Genomic DNA, 19,509 nt, shown 5'->3' on the forward strand with positions numbered 1-19,509 from the left:
AGCTATATTTAAACATGACGATATTTTTCCCGCGTGCAGCGGCATGAATTCCGAATTGTAGACTTCATCGCAAAACTAACGCGGAAATATTTGCAAAAGCTAATTATTTATTTTAATATGACCGACATTTATTTCTGTGAGACACACGTTTTTTCTTTTTTTATTTTAATTAAAATTTATTATTTTTATGCAGTTCGTAAATTTATTATTTTATAATATTATTTGGATCTATAAAAAGTTTTGTGTTTTAAAAGAAGAAAAAGCATTTTCTTGATCACATTTTATTTTTATCAATTATTTTTTGACATTTTTTACTTTTACAAGATTGCGATACAAATATAATCATAAATCCAAAATGAGAAAATTAATCTGTGCAGCGCAACTCGATTAATTAATAACGTAATTTTAAATAAATTATTATAAATTTAATTAATTCCACTCTAAAAAACTTTTTAACAAGCAAATTATGAATTTGCATTTGTAAAATTTAATTAAGAGATTTGTACTTTACGATTATTGTAACTTTTTTTTTTTCTTCTTTTTTTTACATAATATAATGTGTGGTGTTTGAATATTGCACGTAAAGTCATGGCAAATAAACGATAGTTGCAATAAAGTCTTATAATGAAAATGATATTAAAATACACCACGTCAGGGTATCTTTTAGCGCACGTTTGCAATTAGTGATGGATGTAGTAATTTGTTGACATCTTCTTTTCCTTCGTCATGTAAGTACTGTAAAAGCATTATAAAATGCTGTAATACACGCCGGCTACTTACATAACTAATAATTTATATTTTTTAATATTATACGTCGTGTATCTCATTTTATACAAATTATACTTTATTAGCTCTGAAAAAATGAATTATATGAAAGCGGCTCAGACAAAAATTTCGGGTGGGAAATATAATAAAAGTAATGTAAATACTTTTTATGTCAAGTATTTTTTTTTTTTTTTTTAAGGATTTCAATGATATTAATGCTTTTTTATGGAAACATATAACATTTTTATTTAATATAATTCCTCTACCCATTTTATAATTTTATACGTTAATAGAAAAAAGTTAATTAAAAATTATTAAAATATCAGTAATTTACTGGAGATACGTTAAAACACAGAATAAAATACATATGTTTTATGAAGCACTCGTATTTTACGACTTTGTTTTAATATTTTTTTACGAAAATAATTTGATAGATTGATTGATGTAAAAGAGTACACACAGATGCAATTAAGAATAAATTTAATTATAATTTGCAATATGTTGTTGCAATTTTTACATTTATGCTTATTTTATTATCTACGCATAAAAAATGTTACGAAAATTTATGAATATCTTGTGAGATTTATATTTTTTATTAAAATCCATCGAAATATTAAATTATTTTATTAACATTAACATATATAACATTATCAAAAAGTATTGCTTTTAAAAGAATAGAAAAAGATATTTTTAATATTGCAAATTTTAGCTTACCTAAACCTTTACATTTTATTTTTTGTGTAAACATTTTTTTTAGTTACATTCAATAATTTAATTTCAGCTAATTTACAATATTATTTGCTTCTACGATGTACAAATTAATTTTTTTTTAAACTTGTATTTGTTCAATTAACCTTTTAACGCATTGATAATAAACAAAACGTTATGCAGGAAAAACGTTAGCTAAAAATAAATAAAAATATAATACTTTATCTCGGTAAATGGGTTCCGTTGGCCGAAGAGAAGTAGCTGGTTTTGCGTGAGTAAAATTTATTTGTTTGCGTACTTTTGTAAATCCCACGGTCTATTCCAGACTTAGGTTCGCCATTACCCCCGTCGCTATTAACGGAATCATAGACATAATATAAATAGTTGGAACGAGTTTCATGCCAACAATGCTTTAAGAGGAAAAGCACGGTAAAAACCATTCGAGAAAATCTTGCGAGTCGTTTAAATGTTGGACTTTTTTTTCTTTCTTTTTTTTCCCCTTCCCATCTTCCACATTTCTCACTTTCTTTACCGGAGAGAAATTAGGGTAGTCTCTCCAAGTATCTTCTTTTCTTTCTGGATACCATTCCGTCATCGTATTTTTACACGCTCGTTCTATTTATTATTATGGCTCTTGTTATATCTTTATTCTCGTATTATACCACCTTGTACACGGTGGAAACAGCTAGCCACTATTTCCCGAGCCTTTCAGCGCTCGTTTTCACAATCTCGACGCTTATTGATTTTAGCTTCGAAACGCATGCGAAAGGGCGGAACGACGGTGGGGCGGGAGACGAGGGATAAAGATTGGTGGCTCTAATTGGATTAAAATTTCATCGAGAGAGAACGGATGCACCGTTCTTCACCGAGACTCTTTCACGACGCGACACTGAGCCGCGAACGTTTTCGCCTCGAATCGCGGTATAATGACCCTTAAACGCCATGAAATTGGAGAGAATGATGGGGGGAATGATTGATAGATCGAATTTTCTTCGGGATTTTTTTTAAACAAAATTTTTTTTTTTTACGCAAGACAAACGAGAACATATAACACATGTCGGGAATTAAATGCGATTATATGCACTAGAATTAAAGAAAATTAAGATTAGCACGTTTCTCACTAAATGACCTGATTGAAGCGAATAATTCTCTCAAATACGATCGATGAATAATTCAAACAATTCTCACGTAACATTGAAAGTTATCGGATGAAAAAATTAATGGCACGGGAATAAATCAACGAATAAATTGCGGAAGAATCACATAAAGCGTCCGGTAAAAAAAACCCGGTAGAAAATTATCATAAGAGCAGCGTGGAATTCGTGAAAAGTCCTCTTAAAATTCGACGTTAAGTGGCAAAAAATTTGTACAAGCTTGACAGGTAATTTGAGGCAAAGATTTGCATACAATTGACGATTGAATTGTAAAGAATTTGCATAAAATCGAGATATAATTTGCAAAAATTCATATATGTAAGTTCTCGACAAAAAGTTTCAGGCAAAATCGCACAAAGTTACAAGGATCGAAAACGACCGCGAAAAAGTTAACGATAAATATTTCTGCGGACGCGTTCTAAGAGAAAGAGAAAAAAAAAAAAAAAGAAAAAGAAAAGAAAAAAAATTCACGTAAGGATAGAATAACGCGAGCATTTTGGAAAATGGATGGAAAATTGGTGTGAATTACAAGCCGAGTGGGTCACGATGAGAAGGACAGAAGTCGAAGTGGAATAGGTGATTCCCGTGAGAAACTCGGAGAGTGTCCGGTGGCTAATTATCGAATACCATTCGTGCAAAACTATGCGAGCGACGCACGGTATTCTACGGAATACGACCGCAAGTCTCGCCGCGGAAATCGCGTTCTCGCGTGATTGCGGTCCGGATCGGAGATTGCGATCGATTCGATTCTCTGCCAGTTTGAATCTTCCATAAATTTATACAAAAGAAATTTATTCTTATTAATGAATTTTATTCACTTCTTTTTATTTCTGTCACCGCTTTTTTCTTTCTTTTTTTTTTTTTATATTCATATAATTAATAATTGTAACAAAAGAAAAAACAAAGATTATACGGTAAAATACATTCTTTAAGTTTATATTTTTAATAGTAAATTGTTACTCTTACATTTTATCAAATTTCTTTAGCATTATTTACGGAAATTTATTTGAAGAATTTATGTGAAATTACGTTTGCATTTACATTAGAGTTACGTTAAATGGTCGCATTTCTATTAAGAAACAAAGCTCTGCGATAAATTTCGTCGAAACGCAAGAAACACGCGGGTTAACGATACATTTTGTAAGAATTACATTTCAGAGAGTTATATATATATATAGCATATGAAAAAAAAAGTTCTTAAATAATTTCGCGAAAAACTTTGGACCGCAATTGCCACGATAATTTTTTTCTTCTTTACATTGCTTTTCGTGGTGGGAAAAATAAGGGAAGGCAAAGTGGTCGATGGATCAGGGGGAGAGACTTAATCCCCTCTCGTAGTATCCTTTGTATCCTGCCCTTTCCGGAACCTTAATGGATCGAGGGTAGTTTTACGTCACGGCCGAGAGCTGTTTTTCGAGAATACGCCCTCCACCGCTCTTGTTTACGGCGGTTTTCCGAGCTCCTCGACGATAGCCACAAATTCGAGAGTTTTATGAGCTGTTTCGATCGTAGAGAAATTCCGAAAGATATTCGCTTGATTGCACCAAGTGTTTTCGGAAAATTTTAGTTTAATGAAATTTACAAATTGTACGTAGTAATACTTAATAAAAAAAAAATCTAAATTTATTATACGGGCTAATAAATTATTTTGTCAAGGATTATAAAAAGTTACAACTGCTATTAAAGGGTATATAACTCTTAAAAAGAGGAGCTTATAAAATTATTTTAATGAATATATTAAATATTTAGCATCAAGTATTACGGAATTTGCAGCTAGTTTAATTAAAATAAAATCGTTATATTATCCGTTTTATCAAAATTTAATTAAATAATTACACATGAAATTGACTGAACTTCAGAATGCTCAAATTAACATCTTTGGTGAATGGACCAAAGGTTAGGATTATGAAAAGGATTAGAACCGTAAAGAGAGTGCAGATTCTCGTAAAACGAACCGCCGCCGCGCCGCTGTAAGGAAAGTTCATTGGAGAAACAGGATTCGAAAGCGGATTCTACACGCTACGCGGACAGGAAGCTATTCCTTAAACATTCATCGCAGTTGCCATATTTAAACGCGTGAGGGGAAACTTTGGGTAGACTTGGTGAACCACCCTCGGGGAATCTCGCAGGGGGCTTCGGAGTCCTGTCTTTATCCAGCACCCAGCACAGGAAGTATAACTTCATAATTCACCTTCGTCGCCGTTTGCTAAAGCGAATATATATGTATAGCATATACATATATATTCACTTTATATACTCGAAAGAAAATATGCGTGCTTCGCTGGATTATACATTTAATTTCAAAAGAAAAACGTCGCGTCGATATAAATCGAATATTTCTTTTTTACGTAACTGGAACAATAGCTGAAAAAGTAGGTCGTTTACAAAGGGTAGGTGCATTTATGAGAGGTAGAATTGAAAAAGAAGACACGACTTTTATTTAAAAGTTATTATTTTTTTTTTTTATAAAAATTTTTGCAAATGTTAAACAAAAAAAAAAAAAGAAAAAAGAAATTCGTATTTTTATAAGGCAACTTTAAATAATACCTGTTTCAGAATAACAAAAAATTAAATTGGTAGAATATTATTATTATTTTAACTGTTATACCAACTTTCTTTCTAGCTGCAATTTTTAAAAACGTAATCGTTGATCTATTCGAGGTATCTTCTTGACTATTTTCCGTTTCCGAAATTGAAATTGCATTTGTGAAACGACGATTTTGCTTCGAAACTTACGACCCGCACTGTGCACATATACGTTTACCCTGTATCGTGAAATGTAAATAAATTTTACTGTAGGGGAAAAAGGAACGAGCTCTTTTTGAATGAACACTTTCTGAAAGATGGGAGTTTGAAATACTTATAAATATTTATGATAAATATATATATATATATATGTATAAAATATAGGATCGCTCGAACACCCGTTATATCGCAGATAGAATGTACATGAAGATTCATTGGGATTCGTAAGAAATCTATACGGGTCCGCCCAATTCTGATCGCCCACTGGTGAGTTAATTAAACGCGCTAATGAATTAGACCGTCGAAACTTCGAACTGGAAAGTTCAAAATTGAGTGGAACTTTCCCACGTGGAATTAACATTAATTCTCCATGATTCCATTTACATTGATTAAATATTAACTTGAAAAATTTACAGGCTTTAAACCATACATCTCGCCAGTATTCGCAATCAATGAATATTGCTATTTATCAGAAAAATTCTTTGTTCCGTTAAAAGTCTGATATCATCAGATATTCCGTACGTTTTAACACGTCTAAACTAACATAATTTCGAACATTTATGTTTTTTGTCTTCGCGAGCATCCCGTATATTGTTCCTTAAATTAACTGTGAAAGAACGAGTTTGTTTTTTGCTTTTGCTTTTTTACATTCTTTCTTTCACGTGCATTCCTTTATCGTGTATTTTTCTATTTTCTTTGTTCTTTCTTTATGGAAAGCAGTGTCCGCGGCAAAGAATACTTCATTAAGTAGTCAACGTTGGGCTCGTCTCGGAAATGGCGGCAGCTTTTATTACGGGATTCCGCGACTTCATGAACCCAAGCTCGCACGCGGTATTGCTTAGAATACCCGGCATTCTGGAACGAAACCCGCAGATTTGCAAGCTTGCGTTCGCGGAAGCCAGTGAAAATTTTGCACGACGAACGTCTTTCCTCGGTACACCTCCGTTAATATTAAATAATATTGAGCTACGTCAAACCTCTAAAGAAATTTTTACGAAAAAAACTTAATAGGTCTCTCATGTTTCAGCGATTGTTATTAGAAATATAAAATATCGATGGATTCTTGAAAAATATTTTTTCTCCAATATTTTATTTGTGATAAAAAATATTTTTTTTTTTTTTTTATATACATTTGTCATTTGTATTTTTTTTTAATTTATATACTGATCATCGATATTAAAATATTATTTTCAAAATAATCTAAAATAAAAATTTAAACGTTTTCGATATTACAAATATAAAGTGCTGAAAGTTGAAAACTATTAAACAAAAAATTTTTATAGGTACTTATATTTAAATAAAACAAAAATACAATAGAAACGTAATGAGAATGTGCGAAACTCTAACGCTGCAACGTAATATCGTTACCGCTGAGATATAGTGCGGCATAACTATATCGTTGCCAATATCATGTTACTACCACCATCATTATAACGTACTGGAACGATTCCATACTCGCGGCGGCTTTAATCTCCCGTTGAAATTCATGCGGGTTAAACATTAAACCTGGGTTTTGCGCAAGGCGGTCTTCATTGCATTGCGATGCACCTGCGCGAATGCATATGAGCCGTCCTATACGGTACCGTGATGCATTTAATACAGTCAATATCCGGCAACGGAATAATCAGATCGGCTGAATGTAGTGACGTTGCATTTACTCAAATCGGTGTATCGATTTTCATGATTTTCAAGCCAACGTTATAATCGTGTGGAGCAAAAAGAGATATGTTGAAACATCTTTTCTTTTTTTTTTTTTCTTTTTTTTTTTTATTATCAAAGAGAGAGAAATTAGTTTTCAGACTATTCCAGCGCTTTTACGTTCACTTGGAAGCTTTCAGACTAATAATGTTTTACTTGAAATTGCACAGAAGCATGTTGCTATATGTGCACGAGTACTTTTGATTCGTGCTACTTGCACAGAAGGAATGGGCGAGGGAGGGAAAAGTCTTTTTCTAACCAGACATATGTGTTACTGGTGTAAACCACATTGTAATGACTTTCACCTACCGCCAAATATCTCGGCGTCATGCAAATGCTCGGTAAACGCTCGCGCAAATTGTCTTACAATTGACCGTCGATTAATACCACGATCCTCTCCAAGAGCCATTAAGCGAGCTAATTTAATCCACGAGTTAGGCTTGGAATTAATCGACCAGATCACTTTCCCTGGGAGAATCTAAGTGACATCAAAATTTCGGTGATTCAAACGGATGTCATTTATGGTTTTCAAATATATTAATAGTATTTTGAAAGCGTAAATTTATTGAACTTAATATAATATTTTGATATTTTTATTAATATTATTATTATAATTACATAACTGATTTAAAGGGGTTTTTTTTTTTCTTTAAATAATTCACAATTTTGAGAATTAAATGACTTAAAATATTTATTCTAAAATTATATTGCAATTCCAACAGGTTTACATATTTTCAAATACGTCAGTATTTTAGGAATTTAATGATCTTTTCTTAAACCTCCCAGACACGGTGCATACTTTAAAGTTCTACAATTTCAAAATATAATAATTTAATGGCTGCATTTTACACTCCTCTTGAGCTACGTGGGGTTCTATGAAATAAAATTACTTTGTTATTTTAATATTTTAATATACGAATTTTGATATAAATAATATTTTTTAAATATTGAAGCTCTCTAAATCTGTGATATGTTAAGCATAATGACACTTTAAATTTTACCATCGAGTATTATTGAATGCAATTTTTTTACAACAGTAACAAAGGGATTTTATTTGGAGAATATTACTTGTTGTAATTTTTCGTAATTAACGACAAAGAAAAAAAAAAGACAAGAAAATGAGAAGCAGTACCTATTTTCAAAAATTTTTTATACATACTCTAAATTGAGCAAAGTCAATTTTTTTGCTGGAAAAAATTCGATTAACGCCGGTTTTGTAATTTTTAAAATATTAGCAATTAAAGTCTTGATAATGAAAGCTATACACAGACGTACATTAAAGGCTTCGTTTTTATTTAAATATAAAAACAAAGGCTCGAAATTAAACAAGGCAAAAAACGTTGTTTTTTTCTTTCAAATTAAAAACTGTACCTCTGTGGGAATAAAATTAAATTTATAAAATGTTATTTTTAGGTATTATCCTGAAGATAAAAAGAAGCTTCTTTAAACTCAGCTTTGCCCTTTCTTTTTGAATTTCTAATGCAATGCCAAAATTTGTACATCTAATTTTTTCTTTTTTTTTTTTTCTTAATGCTTGAAAGACGGTCTCGAAACTCGGCACAACGACATTTGCTATTCTCTTATTGCAGATGAAAATGTCCGTTGTTATTTCGCAAAGGGATAAAATGACAACGATCGTCGTTGTAGCGTCACGCCAGTCGCGCAATAATCGCAAATTTGAGTTTTATTGCAAATTACACGCGGCGCGTGAATTGTATTAAACTAAACACTGTCCGAGATTGAGTGCGTTTTGGAAATTAGGATCGATAAAGGGCGCGAACGATATAACAGCGATTGCTGCTGGCATTATATTAATTAATAGCGATGCATTTATTACGAATGCCTGACATTTACAATAGATCTTGCGTATGAGAAACTAACGTAATGCGACCGTTAATGCAACGCTCGCAGGCGGGATAATTGAATGGATGGATTTGGCTCTGGGTAATCACTAATTATTCCATTGTAACGACTATTGATCCTCTGCGATAGAATTTCCTGGCGCAAGTGTCTTCCATTTTTTGTTGTTGTTAAAAGAAAAGTACGTCAATAGTTTATATAAATCTTATAAAGAAAAAAATCACGAATGTTTGCAGCTTTCAACTCCGATTAAATTCTTTTTATCATCGAACAGAAACAATTATTTATAATATTTTACAATGCATAAAAAATGCTCCTTAATTAAACACTTTACTCGTAAGGCTTCTAATTACAAGACTTTGAAGACAGAAATAGCTTAAAAAGCTCACGCAGAAAATTATTTGCGCTTGAGCATAATTAAATTTTTATACAATATGACGTCCAAAGAGAATTAGCTATGAAGATAAAAAAAATGGACATTACCGGCCTTTATTGTACCTCACGTCACTGAAAATTTTTATTAACATCTTTAAAAAAGTTCTTTCTAAGATAAAAGTCTCACAGTTTTTTTTTTTTTGTCTGTAATGTTTTATTTATTTTTTTTTCTTTTACTTTTATTTAGTATGCAAAGCCAACACTGAAGCTCGACCCGCTCACTAATCAGATTCGCAGTCGTGCACGCAATTGAAGACCTCGAAATCCTTGTTAATCTCGTTAAAAACAAAATGCAAAAAAAAAAAAAAGAGAAAAAATAGAAAGGGGGAAGAAATTCCCTCTCAAAATCGGCTTTGAGAGTACTTCTGAAACGAGCCCTTCACCGGCTCTTCGCAGTTCGCTGGTCGAGCGAATACTGACTGGTATATCCGATACGAGTGTCCGAATATCGAGCGGCTCTGGCAGCGCGACGACCGAAGCCGGCGCGAGCGCATGCGGAACGGACTCTAGGTCAGGTCACGCGGGTCAATCGCCGGGGTCGTTAACACCGCCAGAGACCGGCCTTACACGGGCGGTGCGCGCTCGCTCTTTCGCACGTGCATGTGTCTCGAGCACGCGCGCAGCCGTCTCGTCGCCAAAGGCGCACGAGAAAAGCGGCGGCCTCGGCGAACGGGCCTTGAGAAATCCGCTTCTAGGTTTCAATAAGTAAGAACAAGAGGGTCCGCTCGCTAACGAATCCGCGTGCGCTCGCTCGAGCTCCCGTTCCGTTTCTTCTGCCTCCAACTTGGTTACTTCGAGAATTCTTATGCGATATAAATAAGGACCATACTGCGCGACGCACCGGCGATAAATAGAAATGTGAAACGTAATGGGCCAAATGCGCCGTGAAAAGTAAATGAAGCTGCGAATATTACTTTTCTGGGGGAAAAAAATGAGAGAGAGAGAGAGAGAGATCTTTTGAGTCTCCTCCGTATATAATTTTCAGCACGTAGTTTCTCGAGATACGGTTTTTTAAGAGCAAGCGATTATATTAATAACAGCAGATTGTTGGAAATTTTTACAGCACGATGTCGCGTCGACATCTCTCACGATTACAACACTCGGTTATTATTTTAAGGAGAAGGTGATGATCTTTTAAAGGATAACGGTGATAATCCGGTCTCACATCTTCGGTCCATTTTCACTTTTCTCGGCGTGTTTCCTGATACCGGGAGATAAGAACAATCGACGCAACGCGAGTGGAATTTATAATCGCCGAGCCGTACCTTCGATGCATCTGTGTACAGCCAATTTTCGTGAAATATCATTATCGCGAGGCAAGATGGCGCGAACGTTATGGGCCCGCGACTTTTATTTCCGCGACTGCGAAACTTTTCCGCGCCACCCTTTCGACCGCCGTTAATATCCGGTTTCAATTTTCGAGACTGAATTATATCGGGTTTTTGCCCTTTCCGTGTGCTGATGACAAAATGGCGATCGTAACTCAAGCAGAATTACATTTCTTTCGCGGCCGACCGCTAATTCTCACCCTACCGATATCCCAGCATCCTTACGCGGCTGGCAGGATCAACAGTGGCGTGAGCCAATACTCCATTTCTCCCATTAAAATCCACGATAAAATATTAAAAGCGCTTTTTAAAGCCACTTCGCTATGATGTCTAAAAATTTAATTAAAAAAACCTCTTTTTATAAAAATTGGAAATTCGTAAGTAAATTCTTATCCACTTGACAGTCTCTCAATTTACTTTCAGAAGCTTTTAATTTTTGTTGAGGAAAGAGAGAGAGAATTTTATGAACATAAATTTATAAAATTTAATTAGTAAAGAAAACCTATTCTGATAAATATTTCCACGTCTTTTTACGGGGAAACTCTTTCCTTTTAAAAAATAAGGAAAAAATCTGTGAGAGAAAAAAGATCTAGAGAAAATATTCAACATTTTATTTCGTGTAACAGTTTTTATTACGTGAAATAACTATTTTTTTAATTGGGTTGTCTTCATTTTGTGAAAGAAATTCTTTGGATCAATGTAGAAAGGTAGTCTCGATAGATGAGCGAAATCGGACGTTCTTTTGTCATCTCGTAGTCGTCGAAAATTTGACTCAAAAGATTTGAACGTGTGAAGCCGCAATTGTATGTAAGTCTTTTGCATTGTACGGACCTTTCAGGCACGGTGAATTCGATCGATTGTTCGGCGAGGCAAGTCTGGCGAACTCGTGAAGTGGCTCTGATTAAGTGGCGCCATTAGAGGGTGGTACTCGAAAAACGAACATAATCATTAGTAACCGAAGCAGTTTCCGGCACTCCCTCTAATAACCGGCTCACACGCGATCGTAATTATTATTTGCGGCTTATATCGGTTCACTTTCAACGCGGGGATCAGCTTATCAATCGAAATAGTAGCGGGTCGTCATTCCGGAATAGAAGCAGCCGACGCACTACTTTTTTCAAAGCCCGAAAATACGTATAGGTATCCCCCGTATCGCGTATATGTATACGCGTGTAATACTGAAAAGTTTAACGAAAAAAAATTTTTTTTTTTTTTTTTGCGTACATTTTTTCGTCCGCTGGTCAAATTAATTTCAGGTTATTAAAAAATAAAAGAAAAAACAATTTTTAAATAAATAAAAAGAGGAAAAGTAAAGAGAGAAAAATAGACGATATCGTTTAATTAATATCTGTCAGTTGGTCCCTTTTTTTTTCGAGGATTTAATTTATTTCACTTGCGGCTTACAAACCTGCAGATTTAACCTCACACAGGGAATGTGATATTATATTAATCATATGAAGAACAAACGGACTTCTATATGACGTCGATAAAGTAAGCACTTGCATCTCTTTAAGGTTGCTTTAGTGGAAACCGCTGTAAAGTTAAACATTTTTTTGGGGAACTGGAAAGAGTTCCGAGCGAGGAAAAGGGAAAAAGAGAGCGAGAAAAAAAGAGAACGTGTTTCTTAATGAGGGGAATTGGAGTCGTGCGTAATCGCTAAGACATAAATATTGTAATCTAGTCCGTAAAATGTCGGCACGCGTAATTATGGAACCGGGGATTCGTTTACGTTTTTTTTTTACACCTTTATGCATCATGCGATTGCAGTATCGTTTTACGCAGTGCGGTTATTACTGCAGCTACACGGAATGCAATTTTAATTCGCGCGCCGCATCGCGATTAAGAACGATCAGAAAGTGACGGCGGAGTGTGGGATGATGAGAAGAAAGGGGAGAAGGACGCAAACTTTATCTCTTGAAGAAGAAAAAAAATAAAAAAGGAGAACTTCGTGATTTATTTTGTCCTGCATTTTTATCCAGGAAGGTGCGCATAATGCTTTGTCCTTTTAATTTTCTGCCTGTTAGAATTTTTTTTTTACGATTAGTACCAGTGGAATATTAATGTAATAAGACAATTCACTACGCTATACACGTGATCGAAGGATTAAAACTTATTTTCATAAATATAATCGAACCTTCTTGTTTAATTAAATATATTTGTCAGAAATTATAATAATGAAACTTGCATCCACAAGATAACAATGTAATTTATAATTGTCTGGTTTGGAAAAATATATGTTTTTTTTCTTCTTCTCTTTTTTTAGAAGCTGTAACAAAGCAGAATATTATTTTTAACATTTAATTAACGAATAAAATAATGTTTAAATAATTGTTTCTTTTAATTAATATAATATAAAGCCTACATAAATAATAATTTAATAGATAAATTAAATAGTATATTTATCCAGGTATTTATTTATACGAAGTTGCATTAACGAAGAAATAAATTTGATAACCATTTTTATAAACGCGATGTCTTTTTGCGGCATGCCGCGAATACATGCCCAGCCGTACAAATTTCGCGTGGCATTTATCCCGAGACAGGCGTTTCTCACTTGGGATATAATTTTACTAAGCTCTTCGATTTTTGTTAGGTTTGCGCGAAGAGGACGAAGGGGATAAATACGTACAAAGGAGGAAAAAAAATATACGTATATATAAAATTGTAAAAAATCCTTTCCTCGTTCATGCGTGTAACGAATGCAGGCTCGGGTGGCTGGCTAAGGGTTAAACGGCGAGTGCACGCGTCAACGCACAGGTCTGCGTGTGAAAGTGACAGCGGCCAAAGGGGTGACCGGGCGGAAAAAATCGACCTCACTCATTAAGTGATTTAATTAGCGAGCGTATACGACGGCGCGGGAGCGGCAGCACGGCGTTAAGCGAAGGGGGGAGGGGAGAGGAATATTACGCCAGGAGAATAAAACAAATCGCCGACGGTTGTTTTACAACCGCGGTCGTGAGCTATCGATCATTGTAATGAGCGGAGGAGGCTTGGAAACGATAATTACAGTAGCGGTTTAACGTGCGGCGAGCAAGTGGGCGGGTTTGAGGAGGGTGGTTTGAAGAATGTCAGTCCCGCTGGCGTACGTGGACGGAAAAAGCGATGTAAAAGCTACAGGGGATGGAAGGCCACACCCTGCTAAGGTCGACGGGGCGCTCCGCAGCCAGCGCGAAGGGGGCGGGAAGGGCAGAGTAATATCTCGCGTTGTAAAATCCACCCACGTGAAAAACAACCGGGGCATCGCTATACCATTTACCGCTTGATAGGTGGTAGCGTGCTTTAAGCTCTGTCTTTTCTCCGCGGATGACACAGGCGGCCGGCCCCCCTTTGCCTTCATACCCCCTTGCACTGCCGTTTCGTCATCCCTTTACCTCATCCCGCTTTCCTCTTTTTCACTCGATTTCTCTCTGTCTGCCTCAGTCCCTTCTCGGCTCGTAGCAGTTTCTTCCAACTCATTTCTGAACGCGTCACGGTTCCTGCTAACATCTAACGGTCTCTATCAGGCCGTTTGAATCTGTCTTCCTACAGCCTGACATTGTCCGCCTCTTCGTCACACTTGCTCCACGAAAACCTTCAAATCTATTCCAGTTTCTCCCAACTTACTTTCAGAACTTTACCAGTTTTATCTAGATCTCTTTAATCTCTCTTTCCGGCTCAATTGTTCCAGGTTTTTCTCGTGTTCTCTCGTTTTTCCCCAGTTTATCTCGATAGTTTCTACCTGTTTCTCTCATTTATTCTAGATTTTATTTTATTATTTAATTTACCATATTTTTTAAATTATTTTGGTTAAACCGATAGTAATTTTTATTATGATTTAAATTCTTTCTGTATATGTATATATATATATATTTTTCTTTTTGCTCCCTTGATGCGTTAAATTTCTCTTCGAAATTTCCATTATCCCAATCTCCGTTCGATCGCGGGCTTTAATAGTTGATAAATCTCATCGAATTATGGACAGCCATAAAATCGATGCTTCTTCCTACACGGCTGTTACGTGAAAATGAACCACGGGTGTGTCTAAGCGACAAACGATGCATTTATAAATTGCGATTCGAATTTTACGTTAAATTTGCTTGCAGAACGGTATAAGAAGAACCACTTTTTATTCTGTTAAATTTCAATTATTTTAGGAACTCGTCGCACCGGCAAATCTTACTTTTAATATCATTTTAGGACCGTTTACGAATTCATAAGTATTGTCTGGTTAAAAATAATTTTTGGGGTGTTAGTTTGTGCCGTTCGGAAGTGGGACAGGTAGAGGAGACGGAAAAAAAAGAGGGTGACAAATATAATGAGTGCGCCGGGGCCGACTTTCAGACAGAGGGTAGTAGTCATTTTTGCAAAGGAGAGACGGTCACAGAGCGCGCGGAATAAGTGTTCTTACAATTTCTCGGGGTCGACAACAAGGAAAAAAATGTAGCTGAAATGCCTCCGAGAGGGGTGAAAGCACTCGTAGCAATTCGTGTCCTCCTTAAATCAAATTAATTAACTTCTCCCCGGCCTTCCTTATCGAGATAAGATGTGTGCTGAAGGAATCTGCTTCGCGGAAATTTCTTATTTTAAAAGCAAGCCGGAGCTTTATCTGCTACGTATATATAAAGATAGAGAAGATTTATCTTTGCAAAATTATAACACGAGCAAATTTTCTTTCCCCTTCTCTTTCCAGCGGGTTCTATAATTTTTTAACTATATTTGACCGCCTCTTTTATTTATAATTTGTCACAATGCAACTTCATCGATACGCAATAGGATTCGCGAAATAAAAGTATCGCTTTAAAGAACAGTTAAAGCGTCAATTAAGACTCAATTAAATTTTTGTTTGTCACGAAATATCGGTTTCACCGGCAACCGGAAATATAAATAGCTTTTTAGAGTGTTAATTATTCTGGAACAGACTACTTCATTTTCGTTTATTGTCACTCTCCGTTCATTTGGCGCGCAATTTATCATCGAGCCGTGCATTTATCCACGGTCGCGCGTCTTATCAAATCGAAACGGGCTAATGAAATTGGGCGAGAAGGGGAGGACGGGCGCCGCGCGACACCCTTAATTTCCGGTCGGGGCGGCGCGCGGTGGCGAAACGAGCGGAAACGAGACGTTGTATTTATGTTAAAACTTAAACGCTCGTCTTAAGTAACGAGCCGAGCACAGGGCGAGGCGTCGCCGCTCTTCCAATCGAAATATTTCCGCGATGGAACCTTCCTTCGCGCCGCGCCGGGAAATTTCCGGTATGACGCAGAAATTATTAGCGGACGTCTCGAACGCGAGATGCTAAAGTAGACTCCGGCTGGTTTCCGATACTTCGTGTTTATCGAAGTTTTCCTGGCTAATTTATTCACACGTTAAATAAACCGGTAGAAGAAAAAAAAAGAGAAAAAAAATTGTAATACGACTATTAAATTCGGTAAGAATATAAAAATTTGGTTTTATTTTTCATTTATTCGTAATTACATATTTTTCTTCTTTCGAACGAAATTATATAATTCCGTAAAAGTCTTCAGTCACGAAGCGTTCGGGATTTTGAGAAAATCAAACGTTTATACCGATGATGAACTTCCCAGTTAAACTTGTAAACTCTGCCAAACATATTCTAAGCGTGGTGCCGAGAAATATTGCTTCTTTCATGCGCTCTTATGCGCATTCAAGTTGCACGAAGGCTGCAAGCTCAGCTAAACTCTTCAATTCTATCTCTCCTCATCTATTCATGGGGACGGTCTCGCGGCGTGACATTCTTTCCCGTGAGTTTCGCCTAGTCGCGTCGTCTTCCCTTTCGTATATTTTCGCTCGATTCAGAATTCGTTTTCACTGCCACTTTATCGTTCGAGTTAAGAAAATTAAATCTCCATTTATTACCTCAAATATTTGCCCCACCCTCACGCGGCAGATTAATACCTTAATCGCGGTTTCCGTAAAATCTACCTTCGTGCACTTCCGTTGGTTGGGTGAAAAATTCACGAATTTTCCGGGGAAAATTACCAACACGGCACGTTGCATCCGCTCGAAAAGGGTGACAGCGTGTCTAAGAAGTGGGCGGCTTGCCATTAATTAGCCTTGATGCGCGCGATATTGACTCACCCTCCCTTTTCGTTTCCCCTGCCCTCCCCCCAGTCATAGGAGAAGCGTTGTACCTCGCCTAAATGAATGCGGGGTTGCGAAGGATGCAGCTGCCGCTGCGAGAAAAATGTGGCGTCGCGGAAATTCCCGGCGCAGTTTTCCTTTTTATTTGCTCGAGTATAAATCATCCCTGGTTTAAACCGCGTCTCATATCTCGTGCGTATATTTCCGAGATATTTCTTCGCTTACAGAATCGACTAATGCATTATTACTACGCATAGTTTGTTGTTCGGTACATAATTAATAAGCACCAGGGAATAAATTGGAATTCTTTTTCTAAAGAAACAGCGTTAAAAATAGAAGGATTATTTTTCGGAAGCAATAATCTATTTCTAATGATTTTTATAGAATAATTGTGAGATTTTGTTAACATTCGATGTTATAAATTTTAGAGTTGTTAAAAGTAAAACCGGATCTCGGGTTAAAAATTTTTTTCGCAAAATAAGCTTCAAATAATTCGTAAATATAAACAAAAATTATTAATTCTCGTTTTACACTTTATTTTTTTAGAATTGTTTATTGAACCAATTTTTGTAGATTTAAATTCAACGTGGAGTAAAACATTAGTGAAAACAACCATTCCTGTTATTTAAATATTTCAGAGTTTACTGGAATTTTTAGAAAAGTCAAATTTATGTCAAAATTGAAATTTGCCAGTATGAAAATTCTCTCAATTCCGATGAAGAGGATATGAAAATGCGTCGCTCGACAATGGAAACCGCGAGCACGAAAAAATTAATATAGATAGAAACGCGTGTAAAAATAGAAACTCCGCGTGTATCTCAACGTTGTCGAAAATCAACGAGGAAATCATGAAACATTTCGTGGTACGAGTGTCTCGCATTCAAATATATTCTGAAAAACTCAAATGTAATAGTGCTATAAAATGATAACTTTGATATTGACACCACTGTTATATTATTGAATGGAAAGCGATTTGAAATATAAAGATATAAATTGTTTAATTTATACGTTTAATCTACAATCGCTATCGTACCCATACATCTCATAAATACATTATTAAAAACAATAATTATTAGGAATACTGAAATATTAATAATATCGAGTATAATACAACGTTTACCGATTTTTTGTTCGATAGAAGGGAAGATAAATCTCCTTTGCACCAACGTCTTCCATAAATTAATCCTCAAAGTAACGTTTCTCTTCCGTTTTTAGGCAACCATCGCCGAGTTCCGGTACGACGGGCACCTCGACGGTGTCGTCGGCGACCGGCGAGGGGGATGCTGCGCAAGGTATCGGAATGTACCCTGTGGGCGTCGCGACGTCATCCGCCGTGACGACGGCGACGCCGGCAACGACGTCGTCGGCGACCGTGCCGTTGGCGACCACCGCCGGAAGTACCGGCATCGCGAGGAGCGTTTCCGCGCCGAGCGCGCCGAGGCCGGTGATCCAGGTCAGCGGCTCTTCGGCGAGCACCTCGACGGCACAGAGGCCGAGGCTCAGGCGGAATCAGAGCCGCACCGAAGTCATTCGCAAGTGAGTGCAAATCGTTTTTCAAATATTGAATATTATTTTTCCAATTATCTCGTCACTTTGTATCAGTCGCGCGAAGACGTCTCGGTTCGGGGTTTTGTATTTTGATATCTATATGCAGATTATGAATATGAAACGTGAAATCGTAATACTTAGCTGTTTATTTTTCTGAAAATCTTTTTCATAATATTTTCTTTATTTCTATTTTATTTTTTTTTATTTTTATAACATGAACATTCACTTTAGTCGAAGGAAGATTTCTTGACCATTTTGATACAAGAGTCTCGTAAAGTAAAAACATTTATATCTATATCGAGCATCAGTTTGTTGTGAACAATAGCTGTAAGTATTGCGCATGCTGCGACATAAATGTTATTTACACTACGTTGATTTGAATTTAATTTATTTTACGAATAATGCATTAATAATTTGTTTTTAAAATCAGCAAATAAATAGAAAAACACGCTGTTTTAACGTATTGATTGCCATGTCACATATGTGTCGTACATATGAATGACACTTGTTGTTTTTTCAGAGTGTCACGCCATTCAAACATGAATGACATGCAATTTTATAACAATAATATCATAACTAAAAGTTATGTTTTATAGGAAAGCAGTAAATCGTGAGAGAAAACGTGTTTGCCATCTTGAGTGTTTTTTTTTTTTTTTTTTCCTCCTAGATATGAAACTATCATTTATAAATGACGCGGAGATCGATATGTTAATCTATGAAAGTGATTTACATCGTATTGAAAATGACACGCGTGAGAGTTTGATGTCTATTCTTCAAAATTTTACAGTTACATTAAACGCGAGACCGCGCAGTTCTTCGGGGTCGACGAGGAATCGGAGGCTGCGGAGAAGCAGAGATGGCTGGACCGACGGCGTCGCATGGCGTCGAGGAAGTACGGAGCGCTGGTACCGGAACACAGGCCGCCGGATCCGGACATCACTCGGGACGTGCCGGACACGACCGAGACACCGGAAGTAAGTGCATTGTACCTACCATGCGGATATACGCTCTGGACGCGATTATAATCACATTGAGCGATCGTAATCGACGATAACACGAGAGGCTTGCCTGCGTCAGCAGGATAACAGGCGGGAGCGAATTAAAAAATATTTTCAAGCGGTTAATAGAAACGTCTGAGTCAATTAGTTAACGTTTAACCGCATTATTGTTTAAAGGAAGGTAGCCCT

The 19,509-nt window shown here is 36.2% G+C and overlaps 1 protein-coding gene across 5 annotated transcripts in view; it reads left to right on the top strand.

The window, feature by feature from the left end:
* Window positions 1-19,509, top strand: part of Rho-5 (rhomboid-5) — a 76,837-nt gene that overhangs the window by 44,130 nt on the left and 13,198 nt on the right. For all 5 annotated transcript variants that reach the window (XM_070662178.1, XM_070662179.1, XM_070662182.1 and 2 more), the window contains 2 exons: window positions 17,990-18,310; window positions 19,110-19,296. In XM_070662178.1, the coding sequence (XP_070518279.1) occupies window positions 17,990-18,310; window positions 19,110-19,296 (508 nt within the window). The remainder of the gene's footprint in view (window positions 1-17,989; window positions 18,311-19,109; window positions 19,297-19,509) is intronic.

The sequence above is a fragment of the Cardiocondyla obscurior genome, linkage group LG10 (genome assembly GCF_019399895.1).
Source record: "Cardiocondyla obscurior isolate alpha-2009 linkage group LG10, Cobs3.1, whole genome shotgun sequence".
NCBI classification, from domain to species: domain Eukaryota; kingdom Metazoa; phylum Arthropoda; class Insecta; order Hymenoptera; family Formicidae; genus Cardiocondyla; species Cardiocondyla obscurior.